Source organism: Fringilla coelebs, assembly GCF_963513975.1.
Source record: "Fringilla coelebs genome assembly, chromosome: 25".
NCBI classification, from domain to species: Eukaryota; Metazoa; Chordata; class Aves; order Passeriformes; family Fringillidae; genus Fringilla; species Fringilla coelebs.
In genome coordinates this window covers 1,364,161-1,389,289 of record NC_140051.1, presented here as the reverse complement: position 1 = coordinate 1,389,289, position 25,129 = coordinate 1,364,161, and the positions used below count along the sequence as shown (strand labels likewise).

Below are 25,129 nucleotides of genomic sequence, written 5' to 3'. Positions count from 1 at the left end.
ACCCAGCTGTGTTTCATGAGGAGATCCTGCCCCTTCTCCCTTCACAATAAACGGCTGCATTGTGGCAGGTGGAGGCATCAGATTCTCAGAGCAGTTTGCGCTGAAGAATTTGGAATTTGAGTAGCTGCATCTCTCCAGGACTCGCAGGAATTCCTGTCCCAGCTGTCCCCTCCCTGCCCCAGTGCTTTCTCTGTGCTCTCTCTCTCCAGCTTTTGATTAATATGAGCACTAATACTATTAAGTTTGCTGTCTCTAAATTTCTTACTGCCTCTGTGTCTTAAAATTCCCCAGTGGGGTGCAGGATATCTCTCTAAAATTGCTTTTAAATTGCTTTAAAGTTGCTTGGGGGCTTTTAGCAGTGGATTCCAGGGCAGGATGGAGGTCAGGGAACGTTTGGCATTAAATATTTCACTTTTACTGGAGGAATTTTGGGTGAGGAGGTGAAGTCAGTGCTGGCAGCATCTCTGGGTAGCCCCAGTCACAGCCCAGACTGGAAACTGGGAGTGGGTGCAGCCTTAGGAGTGTTCAGGGCTGCAGTCAAATATAAATATCCAACCCTGCTCTGCAACCTCCTCTTCCTCAGTGCCATTCCTGCCTGGGTTGGGTTTTCAGGGGTCTGGGGGATGCTGAGGAGCAGCAGGACAGTGCAGAATTATCCCTGGGTGCTCGTTTGGGGGAGCTGAGAGCTGCAGGAGGTGAAGGGCAGGGGGTAAATGCAGTTTATTTGGCCCTGAGCTGGGATCACAGGGCTGTGCCCAGGGCATGGCCAGGATTTGGGGGAAATGCAGGAGGATCAATGGCAATAATTGGCAATAGAGAGAGAGAACATCCTGCTCTGTTCTGAGGAGTGATTGATTCCCTGTGTCCCCGAGCTGCTCTCCCCAGCCCTGGGATTTTGTTATTTTGATAGCCCAGACCCTTGCAGTTGGGGGATTGCAGTAAAAGGGTTGCAGATGTCAACATCTGGCTCCCAAATTCCTGCCTGTCCTGTCTCCAGCAGCCAGAGCCCCTGGTGGGCTGCAGCAGGGAGGGAGAAAACCTGAATGTGCTTTCTTGGCTAGGCCCTTTGCTCCTCCTTAGAGTGTTTTTCCTCATCTCTCTTTTTCTTCCCTTGTGCCTTTTTGCATTTAAAAAACCCGAGCTTTATTTTCAGATCAGTTGCAATGCTCATTAAATCCTCCCTGACCATGATTTCCTTTGGGGTGGATCTTGAGGAAGTGGGGAGAAAGGCAGGAGCCATTTGGGTGTAAAACTGCCTTTTCCAGAATCACTTCTGGTGATCCCACACTGGTGTTTTGTCCCTTCCACTCTTGTGGTGAGGTCACAGACAAATATTGAGAGTATTCCCAGGTGTGGAGGCCTGGCACCAACGGGTGCTGCTGGAATGAGCTGGGGTTTGGAGGGAAATCCAGAGTCAGACCGAAGGAGAGCAGTGCAGCCAGCCAGGGCAGTGAGATAAAAGCAGATTTTGGTGCTGTGCTACCGCAGGATTTCATGTCAGGCTCTGAAATGGTGCCCACAGCACCCCATGTCCATGGAATATCTGCTCCAGGACAGGGATGGGGTCTGTGGCTCATGGCACTGGCCAGGGATTGCAGCAGGGAATTGCAGGAGAGAGGAGAAAAATGCACCCAGTTGTTTCTGTGTCATCAAAATACACTATTTTTGTGCATTTGAAATTGGCCTGGTGCCCGTGAGCTGATCCTGGAGCTGACTGAGGTGACAAAAGTCATTTATTTGTAGAAACTTTGTCAGTCTCAGCACAGAGAGAGGCTCAGGCCCAGCGGTCTGAGATACCAGAGATGCTTTTTGTGCACTTGGCTGTTGGAAATCCTCAGGGTTTTACTCATTTATCAGCACTTGTCCTGCACCTTCCAAGGAAACAGATGCTCCTGGAGGGTGGCAGGATGCAGCAGCAGGCACAGCCCTGAGGGTGCCAGATTTACTCCCTGGTGTTTGTGCTGCAAAATCAGAAATGAGAGGAGGGAGTTGGTGCCTGAGAGCTTCCAGGCTGAGGCAGGAGCAGCAGGAGGGAGAGAGGAGCCCCTGCTCTGTTTTCATGGATTTGGTGACAAACTGGAGAGGGAAACCACGCAGCCTGGGGTGGCTGGGCGGGTGCAGACCCTTGGCAGTCCCCTGGGGTTTTACACTCCTTGTTTCTCTCTGTCGGGGGCATCCCCACACTCTCAGTGTGGGAAGTGGTTCTGGAATTTTCTTGGGGCAGGGCTGTCTCTTACCCTTGTCACTGCCCTTTCCTCTCTTGCTGTGCCTCGTTCAGGTGAAGGTTCTGAGCTTCCTTTTTGCCTGATGCAGCTCTGAGCTCTGGATCTGTTCTTCCTTCCCCATTTCAGGGGCACTGAGATAAAAACCATTATTGCTGGGAGGACAGGAAGGGCTGGCTTCTCTGACTGGAAGCTTTTTGGGGACATTTCCTTTTTTTTCTTTTCTCTTTGCATGCTGGCAAAACTTTTTAACCAGAGCTGGATCTCTGCAGTTCCCACCCTGGGGAGAAGCTTTGTTCTCAGACCCGTGGTGTTCCCACCATGTGGTAGCTGAGCCTTTGCTCCTCCTTCTGCTGTTTCCCCTTCCCCTGAGTGCTCTGAGCCACTGCACACACAGTGACGGGGAGCTGCCCCTGCTGCTCTCACCTGGCCGCAGGTGAGGGATCTGCAGTGCTGGGGGCTGGCTCAGGCAGGGGGTGTGCCACCCTGGGGCAGAGGGTATGCCACCCTGGGGCAGGGGGTGTGCCACCCTGGGGCTGCCCCTGGCTGGGGCAGGGGGTGTGCCATCCTGGGGCAGGCTGTGTGCCATACTGGGGCTGCCAGGGCAGGCTGTGTGCCATCCTGGGGCTGGGTTTGTGCCACCCTGGGACAGGGTTTGTGCCATCCTGGGGCAGGCTGTGTGCCATCCTGGGGCTGGGTTTGTGCCATCCTGGGGCTGCCCCTGGCTGGGGCAGGCTGTGTACCCTGCTGGGGCTGCTCCTGACAGGCTGTGCTGTGTGCCCTGCTGGGTGTCCCTGGGTGCCCAGGGCTGTGCTGATGGTCTGTGCTGTCACAGACACTGGGGCTGCCAGGGGCAGGCTGTGTGCCATCCTGGGACTGCCCTGGGGCTGTCAGGGGCAGGCTGTGTGCCCTGCTGGGGCTGTCAGGGGCAGGCTGTGTGCCATCCCAAGGCAGGCTGTGTGCCCTGTTGGGGCTGCCCAGGGCTGGGGCAGGCTGTGTGCCACCCTGGGGCTGCCCTGGGGCTGTCAGGGGCAGGCTGTGTGCCCCAGGGCTGGGGCAGGCTGTGTGCCACCCTGGGGCTGTTGGGGGCAGGCTGTGTGCCCCATGGGGGTCCCCATGTCCCCGTGCCCCTGCCCCGACGGGCTGTGCTGTCGCAGACACTGGGGCTGTTGGGGGCAGGCTGTGTGCCCCAGGGCTGGGGCAGGCTGTGTGCCACCCTGGGGCTGTTGGGGGCAGGCTGTGTGCCCCATGGGGGTCCCCATGTCCCCGTGCCCCTGCCCCGAAGGGCTGTGCTGTCGCAGACACTGGGGTTGTTGGGGGCAGGCTGTGTGCCCTGCTGGGGCTGTCGGGGGCAGGCTGTGTGCCCCAGGGCTGGGGCAGGCTGTGTGCCACCCTGGGGCTGTCGGGGGCAGGCTGTGTGCCCCGCCCCCATGTCCCCATGTCCCTGTGTCCCCGTGCCCCCGCCCTGACGGGCTGTGCTGTCGCAGACGCTGGACGGGCGGATCGTGGTGCGCAGCCACGCGCGCGTCTCCTCGCTGACGCTCAAGGACATCCAGTACACGGACGCGGGCGAGTACGTCTGCACGGCCAGCAACACCATCGGCCAGGACAGCCAGGCCATGTACCTGGAGGTGCAGTGTAAGTGCCCTGGGGCTGCGGGGCTGCTCCCTTCCCTGCTCCCTCCCGCGGGCGCGGCGCTGGGGCTGAGGAGGGTGAGGGTGCGGAGATGTTGCAGGGCGTTCTCTGTGCCTGGGTGCCCTTTCATCTCACCACGGATCAGCTGCAGTCCCATTTCTTGGGAGTCAGATGAGGAGGGTGAGGGTGTGGGAGTCTCTGTGTGAGATGTTGCTGGGTGTTCTCTCTGCCTGGGTGCCCTTTCATCTCACCATGGATCAGCTGCAGTCCCATTTCTTGGGAGTCAAGTCCTCCTCCCCTAGAGCACCCTCCCAGCCCCATGCTGCTGTCTGTCCTGCCACGCTGCCCTTCTCTTGGTGCCCTTCAGCAGCAGATGTTCCCCATGTCCCTGTGGAGAGGACAGTTCCCATTTCCCATATTAGATTCCCTTTCCCGCATTGAGGTGGACTCCAGCCAAGGGATCCTTACAGGGAGCCTTTTTCTAGGAGCTTGGCTGGCTCCAATTTTCTTCCCAAATGTGTCCTCCAGATGCCCCCAAGCTGCAGGGCCCCGTGGCCGTGTACACCTGGGAAGGAAACCAAGTGAACATCACCTGTGAGGTGTTTGCCTACCCCAGTGCTGTCATCTCCTGGTTCCGGGACGGGCAGCTCCTGCCCAGCTCCAACTACAGCAACATCAAGATCTACAACACCCCCTCAGCAAGTTACCTGGAGGTGAGGAAAAGCCAGGAGTGCCATCAGATAAGTGATGATGAAGAAATTCAGTCTGGTCCTCTTGGTAGAAATGAAGTTGGGGTGGTGTTTCTAGCATATAAATTCTGAGAAAATGAAGTTGTAGAAGATAAAGAGGAGCAGGAAATGGAAGACAAAGAAGAGACAGCCCCTGCTCGCCTCTGCTTTGTGCCCACTGCAGTTCTCCTGGACAGCCCTGGGAGCACAAACACCTGGATTTTATTGTAGCTTCTCCCCAGCGAAATTCAGGCTGCCTTGGCAGAGTGGAAAAGGTTTTGTGATCCCATCCTGAGCCTTCCTTCCCCCCACAGGTGACCCCAGACTCAGAGAATGACTTTGGGAACTACAACTGCACAGCTGTGAACCGCATCGGGCAGGAGTCCTCCGAGTTCATCCTGGTGCAGGCAGGTGAGCAGGGAGGGCAGGCAGGTGTGCTGGCTCCTGAGAGCAGCTCCTGCCTTCAGAGAGGCTGTTCATGCATCCCCTGCTGGCTTGGAGCTGCTCAGCATCTCCAGGGGCTTGGGCAGGGCTGTGATCTTGGATTTGTGCAGCCCAGCTCAGGCAGCTGTCCTGCAGGATCTCAGAGCTGGGCCAGCCTGGGATGGCTCCAGGGTGCCACAGGGGCACATCTGGGGGTTGTTAAGCCCCATTATTAAGCTTAGAACATCCTAATATCTCCCTAGATAAACTTTTCTGCAGCTTAGGGAGTTATTCTGGACAAGCATTAATACACAGACCATTGCTCTATTTGTCCTTACTTTTCTACTTCTCACATAACTTTCCTGCTGACCAATCTCATGGCTGCTGCTCAGCTCCAATCCCAGTTCTGCTGTCCCTGAGGCCTTTGCAGCTTCCCCAAAACCCTCTGATTTTATGGATCCCCACAATGGAGCTCTGCAGAGCCTAGTGCAAGGGACAGGGGGGACAGAGTGACACCCAGGACTGCAGAGCCCTGTGCAAGGGACAGAGTGACACCCAGGACTGCAGAGTGACAGAGGGGACAGAGTGACACCCAGGACTGCAGAGCTACAGTGGGGACAGGGTGACACCCAGGACTGCAGAGTGACACCCAGGATAATTTTGCTGCACTGCCCGGGTCCTTCTCTTTTGGAGAAGGGACCGGGAATCTCCACCCTCCTAGAGAGGAGACAAAATTAAGATCTTTGCACTAATTACCATCTTTAAAGCTGCCTGCACCCGCTGGGAGCTCAGCCCTGCCCTGCTCCTGTGCTGCACAAACGCAGGGCTGTGGGATGTGCCGGCTCCTCTCCGGCTCCGTGTCTCACGCCGCTGTCCCTTGTCCCCAGACACGCCCTCCTCGCCCTCCATCGGCAGGGTGGAGCCCTACTCGAGCAGTGCCCAGGTGGAGTTTGCCGAGCCCGAGGCCACGGGCGGGGTGCCCATCCTCAGGTACAAGGCGGAGTGGAGGGCCCTGGGCGAGGGGGACTGGCACTCCCGGCTCTACGATGCCAAGGAAGGTAGGAGTGACCCCAAAAACCTGGCTCCTTCCCCACCAGCGCTGAAAAATACTGACCCTCCTCTAGGGAAAAGCCAGGGAGGGTGGAGGGTTCAGGCTGGAGGCTCCAGAGAAGTTTTCCAGCATTTTTACATTTTAAACATTTGCTGTGAGTGGCACAGCAAATGTGGAATTTTCAACTGGAAATGAGGGTTGGGCTTTGCTGAGAGCTCAGTCCCAGCAGGGTGCAGAACCCTGTGCTTGGAATGACAGTTTTCACTTGCTGCTTCTCACAGGAGGCTTTTGAACCCTCATCTGTCACCCCTTGGTCCCCCTTGGGAAACAAACTCAGCTATTCCAGCAGCAAACCCGTCCTGTTGGGGTGATCTGTAGCAGTGCTTGTGGCACAAAATCCATCCTGGAGTCAAATAAAGCCAAAGAATTTTGATCTGGGGAGGGCTGTGAAAGGGAGAGTTCTGCTCCAGAGCTGACTCCTCCAGCACCAGCCCCATGTGGAGCTGAAATTCATATTTTATCCCCACTGCAGTGGTGCGATCCCAGCTAGAGCCAGGTCTGTTCATCCCTTTTCTCCCCGCGTGGGGATAACAAAGTTTGTTCATTCCTTTCTTGGAGTCCTGAGCTTTTCTCTGCTTTTTCTGCCCCCAGCCAACGTGGAGGGCACAGTGACCATCACGGGGCTGAAGCCTGAGACCACCTATGCAGTGAGGCTGTCGGCAGTCAACGGCAAGGGCGTGGGGGAGCTCAGCCTGCCCGCCGAGTTCAAGACACAGCCAGTTCGTAAGTACAGCCCAGGCCAGGCTCCTCTGCTGCTCCCTGCAGCCTCTGCCATGCATGGATCTCACCTCTTCTCTCTCACAGACCTTGCTGCACCCTCTGTGTTCTCTGTGTTTTGGGCTGGGGTGGGTTTTGTTGGTAATGGAAAGGTTTCTTTGAAGGGAGGAGCAGGAGTTGTTTCACGTGTGCTGGTCGGTGTTGGCAGTTCAGCCTTGGTGGTGCCAAGGAGAAGGGGCTGTGGAGGAGAATTCTAATGAGGAGAAGCAGCTGAGAAGGGTTTGTGATGTCAGTGTCAGCAGGTTGGTTTTGCACGTTGAGGTGTTCAGCGCAGGACTGGCCTTGGGCTGTGGAAGGTGAAGGGAGGGAGGGTTGCTCTGCTCTGCACTTGCAGCTCTGGAGGGGATTCCATGGATTCCTCAGGCTCTTCTCTGCTCTGCCTGGGCCATTTCCATCTGCTGTGGCCCAGCACTGTCCTCCTGTTCCAGGAAAGAGTTAAACCCCAGGGAGCTCTTCAGGGTGGGAAGGAGAGCAGGAGGAAAGGAGGAAAGGTGGAGTGGGCAGGGCAGGTGTGAGCAGAGCAGGCAGGGAGAGGTGTTCCACCTGGCTCTTTCCCTTGGCTCCTGCATCCAGCCCCGACTGTTGTTCCCAGCCCTGAGCTGGAATTCTCTCTCCAGACCCCTCTGCTGGACCCAGGGCTGTCCCTGCCCACCCCGAGCATGTCTGGAGCCCCCCGTGCTGTGCCTGTCCCTGCTCAGCAGGGCACACCTGGGATGCTGATTTTCCAGCTCCATATTCTCTGTCTCCTCACATCTTCTACATTTATATTTTTTTTTGTTTTTGTTTTATGTGTGTCCATCTCTGTCTTTTTATTTCGTTTTTGGTCTGTGTCCCATCCATGGATAAACTGCAGGCATCCCTCACCCACGTAAGTGCTCTCTGCATTTCTTTCACTCTCTCTTTGTGTTTTTAGAGTGTTCCTCTAACACTTCCAGCTTTAATTTAGTGCCTTTTTCCTCTCAGGGGCTGGAGTAACTGGTAGTGTTCATTTCCTAACCACACTGACTCTGGAGTAGGCACTCTGCTCTTGTTTAGAACAGAGCTGGGGTTAACTCTGTGTCCGTGCTCTGCAGCATGCAGTTGGAATATTTAATGTAGTGATTGTCTAATCATAATAATAATAAAAATAATAGTAGTTAGCTTGTTGACTCAGAGTGGAGTAGTGGAAGGCTTCATATTTATGAGTCCATTAAAAACTGTTCAATTTTAATGATACTGAGATAATTCAGGGAAATCAGTTCAGCTAAATTGCAGATCTGGTTTAGACCAGAGCCAACCAAAAACTTCAACATTTTGAACATCTTCACAATTTTGAAAGCACAAAATTGAAGAAAAAATTCAATTTTTTTTCCTCTTCTCACTAACGATTTTGCCATTGGACAGTCTTCCAGCACTTGTGTAGATTGTGTGATTAAATAAATAAACCTCATACTAAATTTTAAAGAAATGGCATGTTCCCCACTTCCCCTGCAAAATGAGCCAGGAATGTGATGGATTTGTGTAATTGTGAGTGAAACGTGGAGATGGCTCCATGGCTTTGTGCCTTTCCAATCAAACCTGATCAATGGAGCTAAAAAAACCTCTTTATCCCAGTGAGCATTATTCCATTTATCAGTGCCTCCCTGTGGGGAGCTGCTGCTACTCCCAAGATCACAAGGACAAGCTCCAAGGAGCTTCTTTGAGATTCCTGAAGTGAAAAACAGGAGAGGATTCTAAAACATTTTTAGTAATATTATTTATTATTTTTATTTTGGACCCAAATTTTGAATCACACTTGTGCCATTTCCCCCTTAAAGATTGCACTGGACAGAAGCTTGGATGCAGGGGAGCAGGAAGGGGAGGGATGGATGGACAGATGGACAGGCAGCTGGCTCTGCAGAACATTCCAGCACTTCTGCACTGGAGGCTTTTGCTTTTTTTAAAAATTATTTTCGTGTGGCAATGGGCTGCCAGTGCCTCTGTGCTCCCCAGTGCAGGGTAGGTTGCAGTTCTTCCTCCTTTAACTCATTTTTCATTTCCGGTTCCATCCTGCTCTTGAAGCTTTGCAGCTGGGATTGTCCTGGGATCCCTCCCAGAGCCCCTCTTGGACCTGCCTGGAAATGGCACCCCTAAAATGCCTTTTTTCCACCTCTGCTGGGATTCCAATCACCTCTTTGTGGGCAGAGTCACAAGCAGGAGGAATTTTTGTCCCCTAAAGTGTGATTTGAAGGTCACAGAGATGTCTCAGGAATTTTACAGCTCAGATTAACCAAAGCCACTTGTTTTCCTTGCCCTATTATTTAAAGTTTCTGTCTGAATGTAAAACCTGACACAATTTTTAATGCCTGCTGGGATAAGTCTGAAGTCATTTTGATTTATTTAATTTCCCTCAGTAAGAAAAAGAAGTTTCTGTCTATCTTAGAGGGCCTCTCCATGAGGTAATTAGTGATAATTATGGATTATAGTGGCACAGATGAGAATTCTGGAGATAGGAAGAGCGTCTGACTTGACCTGGGTCTGTATTTTCATTTTAACCATTTGCTGCTTTTCTTCATTTCCTTTTCCTTGCAAACCTGCAGCCAAGCAAAGGCTGGAGGACAGTGTGGGGTGTGAACCCAAAAGTGTTCAAAGAGAGCGTGTGTGGGGCTGGTAGCAAAACAGCTTTGTGTGCACACCAGCACTGCAGTCACCCCATGTCCCACATCTGCTGGGGACTGCAGTCACCCCACATCTGCTCATCTCCTGGGTTTGGTGCCCAAAATACCTTTGTGAATAAACCAGCACTGCAGTCACCCCATGTCCCACATCTCCTGGGGACTGCAATCACCCCACATCTCCTGGGGCTGGTACCAAAACACCTTTGTGTGCACACCAGCACTGCAGTCACCCCATGTCCCACATCTCCTGGGTTTGGTGCCAAAAATAAACCAGCACTGCAGTCACCCCACATCTCATCTCCTGGGGTTTATTGTGAATAAACCAGCACTACAGTCACTCCACATCTCATCTCCTAGGGTACCAAAACACCTCCACGTACAGACCAGCACTGCAATCACCCCTCATCTCACATCTCCTGATTCCCTGGGGCTGGTACCAAAACACCTCCATGTACAAACCAGCACTGCAATCACCCCACATCCCACATCTCTTGGGTTTGGTACCAGAATACCTTTGTGAACAATCCAGCACTGCAATCACCCCACATCCCACATCTCCTGATTCCCTGGGGCTGCCAGGACCCTCCTGGGGCTGCCAGGACCCCCCTGGGGCTGCCAGGACCCCCCTCCCAGCAGCAGGGCAGGATTTCTGCAGCCCCCCCCGGGTGGCACAGCCCTGCCACCAGGGCTGGCTGTCCCCTCAGTCCCCTCCTCCTCCTCAGACCTGCCCTGTTTCCCTGCTGTCACCCCCTGGTTCCCACCCTGCGCATCCTTGTGTTTCCATAGCAACCCCAGCTCCGGCTGCTGCATCCCTGAGCCCCACAGCTCTGAGTGAGTACCTGGGGCTGCTGGCCCTGCTCTGGGTGCTGCTGGAGCCCTGGATCCCCCAGTGCCAGGGCTCTGGGGCACCCTGGGCTGGCTGCTGGCAGCAGTGTGCCGTGTGAGCATGTTCACAGCCCAGCATGCTGCCCCTCCTGCCCCCTTCTGCCGAGCACGGGCTGAAAAATGGGAATGAAAGGGTTGGGAAGAGCACAGAGAGGGAGAGAAGAGGAATAAGCCCCCCCAGTCATCCTTTCCAAAAGGAATGTTTTCCTTCAGTGTTCCCCATTTTAGTGGTGCAGCTGCCTTTGCAAAAGGGATGTGCATGGAATCATTTTCTTGCTGCCCTGCCTTGCTCTGTTTGCTTTGAACATAGGGAGATGCAGTTGATATTAAAATTAGGGATGTTGGGTGCTGGAAGAAGATGCAAATGAGGAGGTAAAATACCCTTCAGGAGAGATCCCAGGGCCCTGCTTGCTTTAAAAGAGGCCTCAGGCGTATGGAAAATTCCATAGAATTTGGAATTCCACAGAATTAGAATTTGAGCTGGGAACTGGATTCAAACTGCCTTGGTTGGGTGGCCAAGGGAGAGGAAAAGCCCCCAGTGAGGATCTGAGTTCCCTGGTGCATGTGTGTGTTTGGGGTCACTGAGGGGCTCTGCCAAGCCCAGTGCTCTTTGTGCCTTGCAATAATCCAGGGTGTGTTTGTGGAGTGGGGCTCACTGAGGTGGCTGAGAAAGGGTTTTCTGAAGGGAAACCACTCCAGGCATGAAGTGTGGGATGATCTTGGGGCTGGGATGGAGGGAGAGGAGAGTGTGGCCAGTCAAATGGATTTATAATGAATGATAATGAATGCATTTATGACTAGCACATTCCATGGGCTCACAGGTGACTTTAAATGCCCTGTACCTGCCCGTGGCCGCCAGCAGCGAGTTCCTTGTGCAGTAATTTTCCTTTCCAAGTGCCAAACCCCAATCCCTGCTGCACTCAGGGCTGAAGGGACCTTTTCATTCCTGTCAGCCTTGGAGGACGGGCTGGGGAGGCTGAAGGGCAGGCTCTGCTCCTCATCCTCTGTGCCTCAGCAGGCAGAGGCTCCCTCCTGGCTGTTCCTGTGTGGGCTGGACACAGCTTCCCTCGGGGGAAGCAGGAGCAGGAGGGGGCAGGGACAGAGAGCTGATGAGGCTGCAGGGGTCTCTGCACTGCTTTTGGGGTGGGGATCAGGGGGAGGTGGCTGGAGGCACGGAGGAGCTGTAGGAATGTCTGTCCTCGGATTTAACCCTCTGAGGTTGCTCCAGGAAATAGTTCTGTGCCAGTTCTGACGTTTTTCTTGCAGCTCTCTCCTCTCTGGGACCTGCTTTGCCTTGCAGCTTGAAAAAGGGGATTTTTTTTCAGGTTGGAGGGGGCTTGGAGCAACCTGCTCCAGTGGAAAGTGCCTCTGCCTAGGACTGGATAATCTTTAAGGCTCCTTCCAACCCAAACCATTTTATTCTCTTTATGCTGCTAACTCTGCCCTTGGTCTTTACCTGAAGCTCCTCTCCTGAGGACAGGCAGCCTCTCTTGCCTGGTGTGAAATCTCAGGTTATATGGAGTTTGCTGCAGTCTGGGGGAGGTTTGTTCCTGACCAGAAGACACGGATTTTCCTTCCAGGCAGCCTCACAGCAGCTCCTGAACCTCCCTCCTTGTCAGTGCCCAGAGTTCTGTGAGCCTGTGTTTGAAGAGAATGGATTGAGAGCTCGGCTGTAACAAATGGATTTTACATTTTGTGCCATCAGTTTTTTCCCCAGTAATGGTCTGCCCTTAATCTTGTCAGAGACAAGCACCCAAAAGATTAAGGGTTTAATTCTCTATACATCAAATTAGCAGGGAACTCCCAGAGCAGTGTGGAGTGGCCTCGTTAGGGTGAGACAGAGGTGAGAAATGCCAGTTCTGCAGCGATTTGGGGAGGGAACTCGGGGCTGGCAGCTGATTGCTGCTCGTCCTGGGGCAGAGCCCAGCCCAGCCCTGGCTGTCACTGCCCCGTCCAGCCCCAGCTCCTGGCTCAGCAGTGTCCTTGGGCACCCCAGCAGGGCTTTCTCTCTCTGCAGTGGTTGATCAGGAGCAGTTTGTGCTGCAGAGGGAGGACACAGCTCTGTGGGGTGCCCTCCTTTTGGGCCGGTGGTGACCCTCTCACCTCCTCGGAATAACAATAATTCCCTTTTTCTTCCCAGCAGTTTGGATTCCTGCAGCAGCCCTGGCACACACTCCAGTGATTTTGTCCCTTTGTTCCTTGTATGACTAAGCAGTGACGCAGCTGTGCCTAACACAAGGCCGTAACTCAGCGCTTGCTGTGGTTTAATATTCTTATTTTCCAGGTTTTAATATTCTTATTTTACTGTCCCCCCGCCCCAGTGTTTCTGATATATGCTGGCTAATTTAATTTTGCTCCTATTTTTATTTACTCTGTAATTCTGTTGTTGATTTTTTTCCCTTGCCCATTGTTTACATCAGTTTTTTAATTTTTTTGTATTTTCCATGTGACCTCCTCCACTTTCCTTTCAACCAAACTCATGTGCGTGCGTATCATGTGAATTTGTCATGTGGCTTGCATGGTGCTGATGATGTCGTCCTCGCTGGTGAACAGAAGGTAAAACACTTTGTTCTGATTGGTTGCCTAGACTTTTGGGGTGAGGATTCCCCTGTGGGATCTCCAAATTAAAAACAAAAAAACAACAAACCAACAAAACCCACAAAAACCCCACCGAGCCTTTTTGGAGGAGTTGCTCGTCACTGTCTGCATGGGAAGAACTCGACTTCAGTCCTCTGCATTGAGCTGGAAAAGACTTGGAGGGAAAACAGGAAAAAAACCCAAAAAAAATCACTTGGCTCAGTCATTTGCTTCTTCATTCTCAGAGTCCAGCAAGGAACTGTCCTAGGAAGGTGTTAAAAATCCTCTGGAGTGAGCACCAAAGGCCAAAATCTTTTTGCCTCTCTGTGGGACCAACCACAGACTGGAACCTGATGGGAAATTGGGGCTCAGTTCTGGGAGCACCCTCCCTCCTGTTCTTTAGCAGCATTTTGACCCTATAAAATACACATTTCTCTAGAGATACGTGCACACATCCACACTGCTTAGTAGCCTTCAAAAATAATCCTGAATTCTCTGAAATCTGGTTATTTGGAGTGTGTCACAATTTGATTTAAGAAATAATTTCCTTTTTATTGTGGGTAAAACTGAAGCATATCTAGAATGAGAGCTGTGTTACGAAATACTCTCTCTGTAAAATGCTGTTATAAAATCCTCTCTCTGTATCAAATTCTGCAGATAAATCCTGTGGAACAGCACAGAGTCCATGGTGGCAGCCAGACCTCACACAGATCTCATCAGAGGGAGAATCTGGCTCCTGCCAGAGCCCCTCATTCCTCCCACTCAGGCTTTGGGAGCCTGGCAAGGCTTTAAGCTGAGCTCAGCTCCCAGGAGCTGCTGGTCCCAGCAGAGCAAGAGCAGATGATGGAGCCTGGCAGGGCTTTAGGCTGAGGAGCAGATGGCTGAGCCTGGCTCTGTCTGAGCTGGTCTGGGATGCTGCAGAGCAGCCCCTGGCACCGCCACACTTCACTCTGAGCACAGCCCCAGCAGGGCAGGGAGGGCAGCTCCTGCTCTGCCGCTGCCCCAGCCCGAGGAGGAGCTGGGAGAGCCAGCCAGGAATGGGCCTCTGACAATCCAGGACTTCTGGAATCACCTCTTTGGCCAGGACCAGCCCAGGATGGGATTTAGGCTGGGCTTTGCCAGGAAATAGAACTAACACCAGTAACCTCCCCCGTGGCTGCATGCACAGAGGAGCCCTGGTCCTGTCTCCTCCCTGCACCTCTGCTGGAGCCCAGCAGGGTGGGAGATGCTCCTGTCTCCTTTCTGCACTGTGCTGGAGCCCAGCAGGGTGGGAGATGTTCCTGTCTCCTCCTTCTGCTGGAGCCCAGCAGGGTGGGAGATGCTCCTGTCTCCTCCTTCTGCTGGAGCCCAGCAGGGTGGGAGATGCTCCTGTCTCATTCCTGCACCTCTGCTTTTGTTCCTTATTTCTGCTGCTGCTGTTTGCTCCCCTCGTGTGCACCCTGACCCCAGCCTGTTCTTTCTCTGTGTTTTTGCCCTCCTGGAGGCTCTCCCTGGTGTCTGTTCCCAGTCCTGGTTTCGTGGTGCTCAAAGATTGCAGAAATCAGCCCTTCCCTCCTTCCTCTGCTGCAGAATTCTCCAGGATTGCTCTCTGAGCACAGGGAGGATGCAGGACCTTGCCTTGCTGCCAGCTGGGCAGGGATTTAACCTCAGAGATTTTTCATTTTCTCTTTTCTCCCCGCCTCAAGTGGCACCCGCTCCTGGTGCTCCTGGCACCCTCTGAAAAACACAATGAAACCAAGAATTTCTGCAATCCAGCAGTCCAGTGTTAGAATAGAAACCAAAGGGTTCAGAGGATACCAGCAGACATTTCCTGCCCCCTGCAGCAGCAGATGAGCGGAGTGCTGCTGGCGTAGCAGGGAGTGGGTGAGAAATAAATGGGAAATGGCTCAGAGCCCTGCCCTCAGCTCCCTGCCACCAGCAGCTTTGGGAGCCTGCAGAAAAGTCCTCATTTCCTTGCTCAGACTGCCCCAGCCTGGATCCCAGCCCAGCACAGGCTGCTCCTCTCACAGCTGGAGCTCCTGGCTGGGCTTTTCTCCTTGGCTGAGTGTCCTGGGGGAAGTTTGAGCATCAGCCTCAGTCCCTCAGTCACTGGGAGCTCAAGGTCCTGCACCCTCCTGCACAGAGAGGATTTAATCAGGTATTTGGTGATCAGGCAGGAAATCTGAGCTCTGTGGAGCTGCAGCAGCAGCAGCAAGGGGGTCCCTGAAGGATTCCCCTGTTCAGAGCTGGGAAGGGCTCTGAGGAGGGAGGGACAGGCTGGGTTCTGGCTGAGCAGGAGCTGCCCTGGCATGGAGCACCCCTGGGCTGCTGTTCTGCCTTGCAGCCCCATGCATGTCTGAGCATGAGTCCTCCCCCGAGCTCCTGCTGACACCTTCTCTCTGCAGCTACTCACATCTTCACTCCTTATAGGGTTGCTGATTCTGCTGGACTAAACTTTCCCCACTAAACTTCTTCCTCCTCTGTTTGACACACTAACCCAGTTTTCATTTTACAGCCCTGTGTCTGGATTGCATCCACCTGCTTGAGATAAATGAAATAAACACTTATTTCTGGAGAGAAAACTATGCCTTACCAGGGCTTGCACTGCTCCACCCGTTGGTTTTCAGCACTTAGGAGTGTTCTTTTCTTTGAAGAGAAATGTTTCTCAAAGCTGAAATGAATTTAAACTATTGGGGGAGGAAGGAGTGAATCAGGAGCTAGAAATTAGATAATTCAAAGTGAAGAAAAGGAAGAAAAGTTTCAGGAGAGCAGGTAATTAATCATGGGAATGGCTGTGTGTAAAGTGCAGCAGCATCTCTGACATTTGAAATCAAGAATAAGCATCTTTTCAAAGGATGTTCCTATTAGTCTCAGTGCTCAGTCACTGGGAAAAAAAAGCAGGCTGTGTTAGATGAAAGGTCAGATTCTGTAAGTGCAGTGTTCCCTCAGCAGCTGAGGATCTCTGTGCTCATTTCTGATCATCTCTGAGGTGGGGCAGTGGGGAAGGAGCGAGGAGATGCTGCTCCTGTGCTGTCCCTCTGCCACAAGCCCTGAGAACTGAGCCCAGCTGCTCGTGGAGGGCTCAGGGCTCACCCAGGGCTGCCCTGGGAGCTGCTCTGGGGCTCAGGCTGACAGAACCAGGCTCTGGCTTCTGGTTTCTGGGACTTTTGGGGTCTGACCAGGACAATTGGTGACTAACCAGGACAATAACCAGGCAGAGCAGCTCCAGCCAAAAGCAGGGACTTCGTGGTGCTGTTTGTCTTTTGGGATTGGGGAGAAAATGTCATTGTTTGTTTAGCTGATGTGTGTGTTCAAGGTGCCCAGGTAAGGATGGAGATTTCCTGTTTATCTGTGCCTTAAACCACACCTGTGTCACCTTTTCCTGTTCAGTGTGCACTGAGACAGCTGTGCCAGGGTGGGATCCACATCTGGAACGTCCAGGGGGTGTGGGAGCCCTGCAGTGGGGATAAAGGCAGAGGAAAGGATTTGGAAAAGCAAAAGAGCCTGGTAAAAAGGAGTGTTGCCCCTTGACATCCATCAGAGGAGCTGCTGTGTTGTTAAACACAAATGTGTGTGTCCCACGCTCCTGCAGTGGCATTGATTCCCTTCTTGGAGCAGTGCCACAGGTGGAATTCATCTCCAATCACAGCTCCTTGCAGTTTTCCCATCGGTGTTTCACCAAAAATCTGTGCTCATGTTCCTTTGGAAGGCAGGAGGGAGGGGAAAGGGCTTCAGATTCCTTCTGAAGGATGTTGGGAGATGAACCTTCCCGTGATGAACAAATGCAGGGGTGCAGATCTGCAGTCAGCCCTTGTGTATTTGGCTTTTTAGCAGAGCTGCAGGGTGGGACTGGGATCCTCCACGGCAGGGAGGCACTGAGGAGCTGGGTGGGAAAAGCAGCCTGGCAGCAGTGGGTTGCAGGGCTGGGGGTGTGAATCAGGGTGCCCTGCAGGAGGAAGGGACATTTCCATTTTCTGCTGGGACAGGACAGCCTTTTTCTCCTAGAAATGGAGAAATTCTGGAGGAGCAAAGGGAGGAGAAATTATTCTAGAGGAGCAAAGGGGTTTCTCTGAGTTTCTCTCCAGCATCCCCTGGGGTTCCACAGTGCAGGCTGAGTGAGGGGATGTGCTCTGGGTTCTGTTCAGAGGTTTTCACACCCATTTAAGCGGTCCAGCAGCTCTAAGACCCCTGAACAAATTCAGGGTGCAGGCCTGGCTCTGTCTGAGAGCACGAGGTCCTTTCCAGCGGTGCTCTGTGCATCCCATCCCACAGGAGCAGCCACAGAGCCCCTCCTGATGTTTGCCAGGTGCTCCACAGCAGTTCCCACAGGAACTGCTCATTGCTTTGGGGCATCTCTTTCACTCTGACTCCGTTCCAGCACACACAAAAATGGAAATTTGGTGTTTCAAAAGTGTTTTCCTCAGACACACGGTGTCCTCTGCGCCTGGGTCAGCTCGCGAGCCGAGCATGACAGAGTAATCTTCTGAGTTTTTATGAGCACTTTTTCCTTGATAATGCCTCTTTTTTTCCCCAAATAACCCTGACTGCGTTGTTGCAGGGGAACCCAGTGCCCCCAAGCTGGAAGGTCACATAGGAGAAGATGGCAACTCCATCAAGGTGAACGTCATCAAGCAGGACGACGGTGGCTCCCCGATCAGGCACTACCTGATCAAGTACAAAGCTGTAAGTGGGGCACAGCCCTGGGCTTGGAGCTCCCCTGGGCCCTGGGAGGGCTGGGCTGAAGGCAGGAATCTCTGGCACTCAGCTGGCTTAAATCTGACGTGCTGAGATGTGAAGGAGTGCTTTTGCAGGAGCAGAATTTGCAGCTTTTGCCTTCTGGAAATAGTTTAGTTAGGAGGATGGTTTAGAATGAGAGGGGGAGGTGAGGGGATTTTGTCTCAGAAAACAGGAGAGGCTGCTTTGGCATCTCAGCCTCGCCACCCAACAGCATTTGAGGGTTTCAGTGAATCCTGGGATTGTGAACACGTGGAATGTGTCAGAGAGATTTGTTCACCAAAGAGTATTTCTTAATTAGCCAATAGTGACGGTGTTTGAATTAGAGGACCAGTTAAATCTGCCTGAATCATTGCTGTCTATAAAAGCAATGGGTTTCTTAATTGTCTTGGTTTGAACAGACAGGTGTGTGCTGAGGAAGGCAGGAGCCTCCCCTGAAATGGAAAATGTAAATCCCCTCCCTCCAAATTGGTCTAAATTTGAAATTAAGGGGAGTTCTCAGGCAGAGATATGGAGCAGGAATAACATTCCTTTATTAGGGAAGACAATAAAAGGATAAAATAAACAATGCAGTGAACCAAACCAACACTGCCAGAGCCAGAGCACAGCCTGACACCCTGTGGGTCAGGGTGCTGCAGCAGGGCCATTGGAATTGTGGCTGCTCACTATGACAGCCACACCCTGGCAAATAAAATATCCATTTTTTCACAGTCAGCTCTCTGTGGATCACAGAGCCAATGCTCACTATGACAGCCACACCCTGGCAAATAAAATATCCATTTTTTCAGAGTCAGCTCTCTGTGGATGATAGAGTCAGTGCTCACTATGACAAATAAATGTCAACTATGTCAAATAAAATACACATTTTTCACAGTCTACCTTCTGTGGATCACAGAGTCAATGCTCACTATGACGGCCACACCCTGGCAAATAAAATATCCATTTTTTCACAGTCAGCTCTCTGGGGATGATAGAGTCAGTGCTCACTATGACAGCCATGCCCTGTCCAATAAAAGATACATTTTTCACAGTCTACCTTCTGTGGATGATAGAGTCAACGCTCACTATGACAGCCACACCCTGTCCAATAAAATACACATTTTTCACGATCTACCCTCTGTGGATCACAGAGCCAACGCTCACTATGACAGCCATGCCGTGTCCAATAAAATACACATTTTTCACAATCACCTTCTGTGGATCACAGAGCCAACGCTCGCTATGACAGCCACACCCTGTCCAATCAAATATGCGTTTTTGGCAGTCAGCTCTCTGTGGATCTCGAGCCAGTGCCCAGCATGACCCTGTGCCCTCCCTGCAGAAGCACTCCTCGGAGTGGAAGCCCGAGATCCGGCTGCCGTCGGGCAGCGACCACGTGATGCTCAAGTCCCTGGACTGGAACGCCGACTACGAGGTGTACGTGGTGGCCGAGAACCAGCAGGGCAAGTCCAAGCCTGCCCACTACGCCTTCCGCACCTCGGCGCAGCCCACGGTGATCCCAGGTACCTGTGTGCCCCCAGCCCTGCCCCCCGTGCCCCAGTGACCCCCAGAGCTCGCTTGCTTCCAGCCCATCCTCCCATGGCCCCCATCCGAGGCTGAGGGTGGTGGCTGCGTGCATACCTGCGGCAGGTATGTGGGAGTGCTCCCCGTGGCAAAGCCCTGCCTGGCTGCTCCCAGGGAATGGTGGCTCCTTGTGCGGGCTAGGAAAAGCTTTCTGAGAGGTGAAGGTGGGATTCTTGTTTTAAACCTGGGCAGGAAAAGCTTTCTGAGAGGAGAAGGTGGGATTCTTGTTCTAAACCTGGGCAGGAAAAGCTTTCTGAGAGGAGAAGGTGGGATTCTTGTTTTAAACCTGGGCAGGAAAAGCTTTCTGAGAGGGGAAGGTGGGATTCTTGTTTTAAACCTGGGCAGGAAAAGCTTTCTGAGAGGAGAAGGTGGGATTCTTGCTTAAACCTGAGCAGGACCTTCAGCTCTGCAGGGTGATGCTCTACACAAGGCAGATTTCCCAAGTTTGTCTCTGGAGGAATAAAGGCATCAGGAGTGTGCTGGTATTGGATAAGAATTCAGTGAAAAATCTCTTTCTGAGCATTTTTCAATTCAAATTACCAGATGACAGTGATTTTCGAGCAGCAACGATTCAGTGCTGAGGAGGACATCAGGAGAAAATAACTCAGAGGCTTTAGGGTGCTGAGAGGGGAAGGTGGGATTCTTGTTCTAAACCTGAGCAGGACCTTCAGCTCTGCAAGGTGGTGGCAGATTTCCCAAGTCTGTCTCTGGAGGAATAAAGGCATCAGGAGTGTGCTGGTATTGGATAAGAATGCAGTGAAAAATCTCTCTGGGAGGATTTTTCAAACAAATTACCAAATGACAGTGATTTTCGAGCAGTAACAATTCAGTGCTGAGAAGGACATCAGGAGAAAATAACTCAGAGGCTTTAGGGTGCTGAGAGGGGAAGGTGGGATTCTTGTTCTAAACCTGAGCAGGACCTTCAGCTCTGCAAGGTGGTGGCAGATTTCCCAAGTCTGTCTCTGGAGGAATAAAGGCATCAGGAGTGTGCTGGTATTGGATAAGAATGCAGTGAAAAATCTCTCTGGGAGGATTTTTCAAACAAATTACCAAATGACAGTGATTTTCGAGCAGTAACAATTCAGTGCTGAGAAGGACATCAGGAGAAAATAACTCAGAGGCTTTAGGGTGCTGAGAGGGGAAGGTGGGATTCTTGTTCTAAACCTGAGCAGGAGCTTCAGCTCTGCAGGGTGATGGCAGATTTCCCAGGTCTGTCTCTGGAGGAATAAAGGCATCAGGAGTGTGCTGGTATTGGATAAGAATGCAGTGAAAAATCTCTCTGGGAGGATTTTTCAAACAAATTACCAGGTGACAGTGATTTGTCAAACAGCAACAATTCAGTGCTGAGGAGGACATCAGGAGAAAATAACTCAGAGGCTTTAGGGTGCTGCTGGAAGCTCTTAAGACAGACTGTACTTATTAGAGTGCTCATAAAGTGAGGGATAAGGAGAATTACTGCAAAAGCCGAGCAGAACTCTCAGCTGGGAAACTGGAACTGAGCAGTTTGTGGCAATCTGTTGGAAGGGCAGTTAGCATTTCTTTTCTACACGTGGACATTTAAAAAAAGCAGTGGGGAAACCCACACAAAGCAACCAAAGCCTGGGGATGGGTGGCTGGAGCAGCTGTAAATTGAATTTGTGGTGGTTAAAGACAGGGCTGCTGAGTCAGGGCCTCCCTGCACAGGCAGGGTTGGTGCTGCCAGCCCGTCCTGATGGGATTTCATTCATATTTTCTCCTGAAAGCAGAGAGTTTCCCACAGCCTTTCCCTGAGAATTCAGTCCCTGCTCCCCTGAGCTGGAGGGAGCAGCTCAGACCTATGGCTGAGGCAGGTCACGTTGCTGAGCACAGAAATGGGTGAAAAAGTGGGAAAAGTGGGACTGGCAGTGAGGAGGAGGGAGATGGGCCAAAGGAGAGCCTGGGGCTGCTTGAACAGGGCGTAGTTTTGGATGGAAGGACCCTCAGTAACTCATTAACTCACTCTGTGGTTCTCATTTTCAACAGCTCTAACCCTTGCTCCCCCTCTGAGCCCTTTAATCCATGTAACATGAGCAGGAACCCTCTAAAAACCAGGGAGAAGCCAGTTTGTTACCAGAGGCAAAACTCCTCTGGCCTCTCTGCAGTTACTCCTTGCTTAGCTTGGTGTGGAGCCCAGGAGCAGCTGGGATCTGGGGCTGCCACTCAGATACTGCAGGTGGAAATTCAGATTTTGGGTGTGCAGGGCTGCCCCAGGAGCTGGAACTCAGCTGCTCCTCAGAAAGGGCTGTGTCCTTGTGCAGTGCCATGGTTGTTGCTGCCTTTGTGACTCTCTCTCCTGGGTTTTTGTCATTTTGGCCTCCCAAGGTGTTCCCTGGTGCCCAGACTGAAATTCTGGTGAGGATATTTGCAGGGACAGGTTGGTTTGTCCTTTGCCGTGCAGCCCCACAGGTTTCATTGCCAAGCTGCAGCAGGGAAGAGGCTTTGTGTGTTCCTTTCCCTTTCCTTTCCCTTTCCTTTTCCTTTTCCCTTTCCCTTTCCCTTTCCCTTTCCCTTTCCCTTTCCCTTTCCCTTTCCCTTTCCCTTCTCCTTCTCCTTCTCCTTCTCCTTCTCCTTCTCCTTCTCCTTCTCCTTCTCCTTCTCCTTCTCCTTCTCCTTCTCCTTCTCCTCCTCCTTCTCCCTCTCCTCCTCCTCCTCCTTCCTTTCCCTTTCCATTCCCTTTCCTTTTCCTTTCCTTGTTGTTCCCCTGGCGTTTCTGTGGTTTGATCTCAGAATGGGCTGTGCAGGAGTCAGAGCCAGTGACAGGAATTGTGCAGTGCCTGACAGCAATGACCAGGGATTCCCTGCAGGAAAATGTGCATTTATTGTGTGGAGTCTTTTGTTCCCCTCACCTGTGCAGAGTTCTGAGTGGCTGGAAGGATAAGGGTGTTATTTTCAGTACTAATAACAATAATAACAATAATAATAATATTAACAACAATCATCACCCTGGCATTGGAGTGGTTCCCAAGCAGCTGGGAGGCTGAGTGGCAAAGTCAGAGATTCCTGAGACCTTGGTGCTCCCTCAGGGTAAAGTGGATGTTTTATCCAGGCTTTGGGGAAGGGCTTGGACAGGCAGGTGGATCCTCTGCTGCACCAAAGCTTTTCTTGTTTTCCTTTTTCCCTGCTGAAGGCTCCAGACACCATCTCCCTGTCTCTCGCTGAGCCCCCTCTGTCCCTTCATTTAATCTCATTTGCTTGCACTGCCCACCCACCCTGCCTTGGACCCTGCTCTGCAGCTTTGGGCTTTGCTGAGCTTCTGCCCCTTTTGTGCTGAATGTGCTGCTCCTTGAACCCTGAGCCATTTTAATTTACGAGATTAAATTAAACCTTTGATTCTTATGTTTTCTCTATTTATGACCTAATTTTTTTTATCTATTTTTCTCTCTCTTTCTCTCTCTCTCTCTCTTTCTCTCTCTTTCTTTCTTTTTTTCTTCCTCTCTTCCTTCCTTTCCCTCCCCTCTCCCTTTTCCCCCAACTCCTTTCCTATGTCTGTCATCCATGGTCACCTTGGATCTCACGGGGAACATCCACGCTTGCCACATGCACCAAAAATTTGTTTTTCCAACAACCATATTCCCCCCTCCTGGGAACCATTGTCTGGCACCTGCAGCGACCTTGGGAAGTCCATCAACGTCGTCCTCCTTTGTCTCATTGCTTCTCTCTGCAGTGACTCTGCTTTTGCTCTGTTAGAAACTTTCAAAAAAAAAAAAAGAGTCAAATAAAGCAATATTTGCTTGGGAAGGCCTGGGTCCCACCAAGGTGTGGAAGGAGATAACTTTGCTTCAGAGGATCGTGTCAGTTCAGAGAAAAACAAAAAAAAAAAAAGAAACACAGAACACTTAAAAAAAATGTTTAATTTGAAAGAGTCAGTATTTTGTAACAAGGAAAAAAGGTTTAAGCCAAGTTTTTTCTCTTTAACGTTTTTTTTGTTACTTGTAATGAATTTGCCCTTTTAAATGGATGTAAAGAAAGATTTTTTTGTGTTGTTTGCTTGCTGTTTTCATCAAAGGAAGGTGCAATGTTGAAAGCCTTTAAGATCCTGCTTTTTACTGATTTCTCTGCACATCTGGTGCCGATCTGGTGCAAAAGGAGGCCCCATGCACAAACCCACAGACTGTAAAAAGAAAGAGAAGATTTGTCAGAGACCATCCTGCTGGTTGCCCAGATGTCTCTGGGGGCTTTTGCATGTGGATTCCAGTGTCTGGAAGGTTTTGCTGCTCTGGCCATAAACATCTGCTGGGATCCCCCTGGGGCACGGCTGCTTTTCCTCTGCTCCTTGTCCCTCCCTGGTGTGCAGGGCACTCCCAGCCCAGGGCACACACAGGGCTGTGTTATCAGAGATCCCTGTCCTTGCTGTCCTGACAGGAAATCTTGGCTTGGATGGAGTTAGCTGAGCAGCAGAGTTGTAATTTCTGATCCTTCACCATCCTCCTGGCTGTGTGTGTGTGTGTGTGGCAGGATGAATCCCTGGGCTAAGCTGGTGCAGCAGAGCCATCTTTGGTATCAAATCCTGGGAATTCACTTCTACAAAATTCAGTTGGTTTTTGCATTGCTTCTTTGAAAAAAAAACAGAACTCCCCACCCAAAGAAAACCACAAAAAAACACCAAAAAAAAACCCACAAAAAGCCCGACACAACAACCCCAATGAATTTTTTGTGATAGGAAATTCATTGGGATAGGAAATCCATTGGAACATGAAATCCATTGGGGTGTGAAATCCATTGGGGTAGGAAATCCATTGGAATAGGAAATTTGGGATATGAAATCCATTGGGATAGGAAATCCATTGGAATAGGAAATTTGGGATAGGAAATCCATGGGATAGGAAATCCATTGTAGGAGGAATTCCATTGTAGCAGGAAATCCACTGGAACAGGAAATCCACTGGGATAGGAAATCCATTGGATAGGAAATTTGGGATATGAAATCCATTGGGATATGAAATCCATTGGGATAGGAAATCCATTGGGATAGGAAATTTGGGATATGAAATCCATTGGAATAGGAAATTTGGGATATGAAATCCATTGGGATATGAAATCCATGGGATAGGAAGTCCATTGGAGCAGGAATTCCACTGTAGCAGGAAATCCATTGGGATAGGAAATTTGGGATATGAAATCCATGGGATAGGAATTCCATTGGAGCAGGAGTTCCATTGGAGCAGGAAATCCATTGGGATATGGAATCCACTGGAACAGGAAATCCATTGGGATAGGAAATGCATCCCCTCTGATGCTCTGCTGAATTCAAGGGTCTCTCCCTGGAATTGTCTGTCCAGAATGTCTCAAAGCCTCCCAGCTGGGTGGGGCTCATCTTCCTGACAGAATTCTCACAGGGACAGACAAAATCCTGCCCTCACTCGTGTCTGACTCTGCCTTCTCTGCTCTGCTGTGTTGGGAACTTTCCTGACTGGATTGTAAATGCAAACTTGTTGCAGGTGTCACACACAAAAGCCTGTGGTTTTATTTTATTTTTTTTTAACAAAACCCCCTCATTTCCAGTGTTGTAGAGTGTAAATACTTTGTTAGAGCTTTGGAGTTTGCTGAAGTGCAGCAAAATAATCTTGGTACTAAAAAATGGTGTGATTTCCCCTCTAACTGGATTAATTGAGCTCATTGTAGATCTGAGATGAACTTTTCATGGGTTTCCCTTATCCACAGAGGGAGTCCCTGCCTGAGGCTGTTTCTCACCAAAATCACAGTTATTAAAATGATCTCTGTAACCTTGTGAGGTCGGTGTGGAGAGAGAGCAGCACCTGTGGAGGGGGTTCTGTCCCTGAGAGGGGTTCAGGATTCTCTGTGGCACAGCCCTGGCGAGCAGCTGAGACTGCCTTGGTGTGG

General features: G+C 51.4%; 1 protein-coding gene across 2 annotated transcripts in view; it reads left to right on the top strand.

Annotated features, from left to right (window-relative positions):
* NCAM1 (neural cell adhesion molecule 1) overlaps positions 1 to 25,129 on the top strand; it is a gene marked incomplete at its 3' end in the record, with an annotated part of 88,792 nt that overhangs the window by 55,880 nt on the left and 7,783 nt on the right. Inside the window, exons 10-19 of one of the 2 annotated variants that reach the window (XM_084221499.1) lie at positions 3,710 to 3,860; positions 4,386 to 4,570; positions 4,900 to 4,996; positions 5,896 to 6,066; positions 6,711 to 6,842; positions 7,750 to 7,764; positions 10,319 to 10,363; positions 17,532 to 17,656; positions 19,029 to 19,209; positions 22,896 to 23,390. In XM_084221499.1, coding sequence (XP_084077625.1) covers positions 3,710 to 3,860; positions 4,386 to 4,570; positions 4,900 to 4,996; positions 5,896 to 6,066; positions 6,711 to 6,842; positions 7,750 to 7,764; positions 10,319 to 10,363; positions 17,532 to 17,656; positions 19,029 to 19,209; positions 22,896 to 22,975 — 1,182 coding nt within the window. Of the gene's footprint in view, positions 1 to 3,709; positions 3,861 to 4,385; positions 4,571 to 4,899; positions 4,997 to 5,895; positions 6,067 to 6,710; positions 6,843 to 7,749; positions 7,765 to 10,318; positions 10,364 to 17,531; positions 17,657 to 19,028; positions 19,210 to 22,895; positions 23,391 to 25,129 lie in introns of those variants that run through there. The other variant, XM_084221498.1, reaches the window with a different exon arrangement.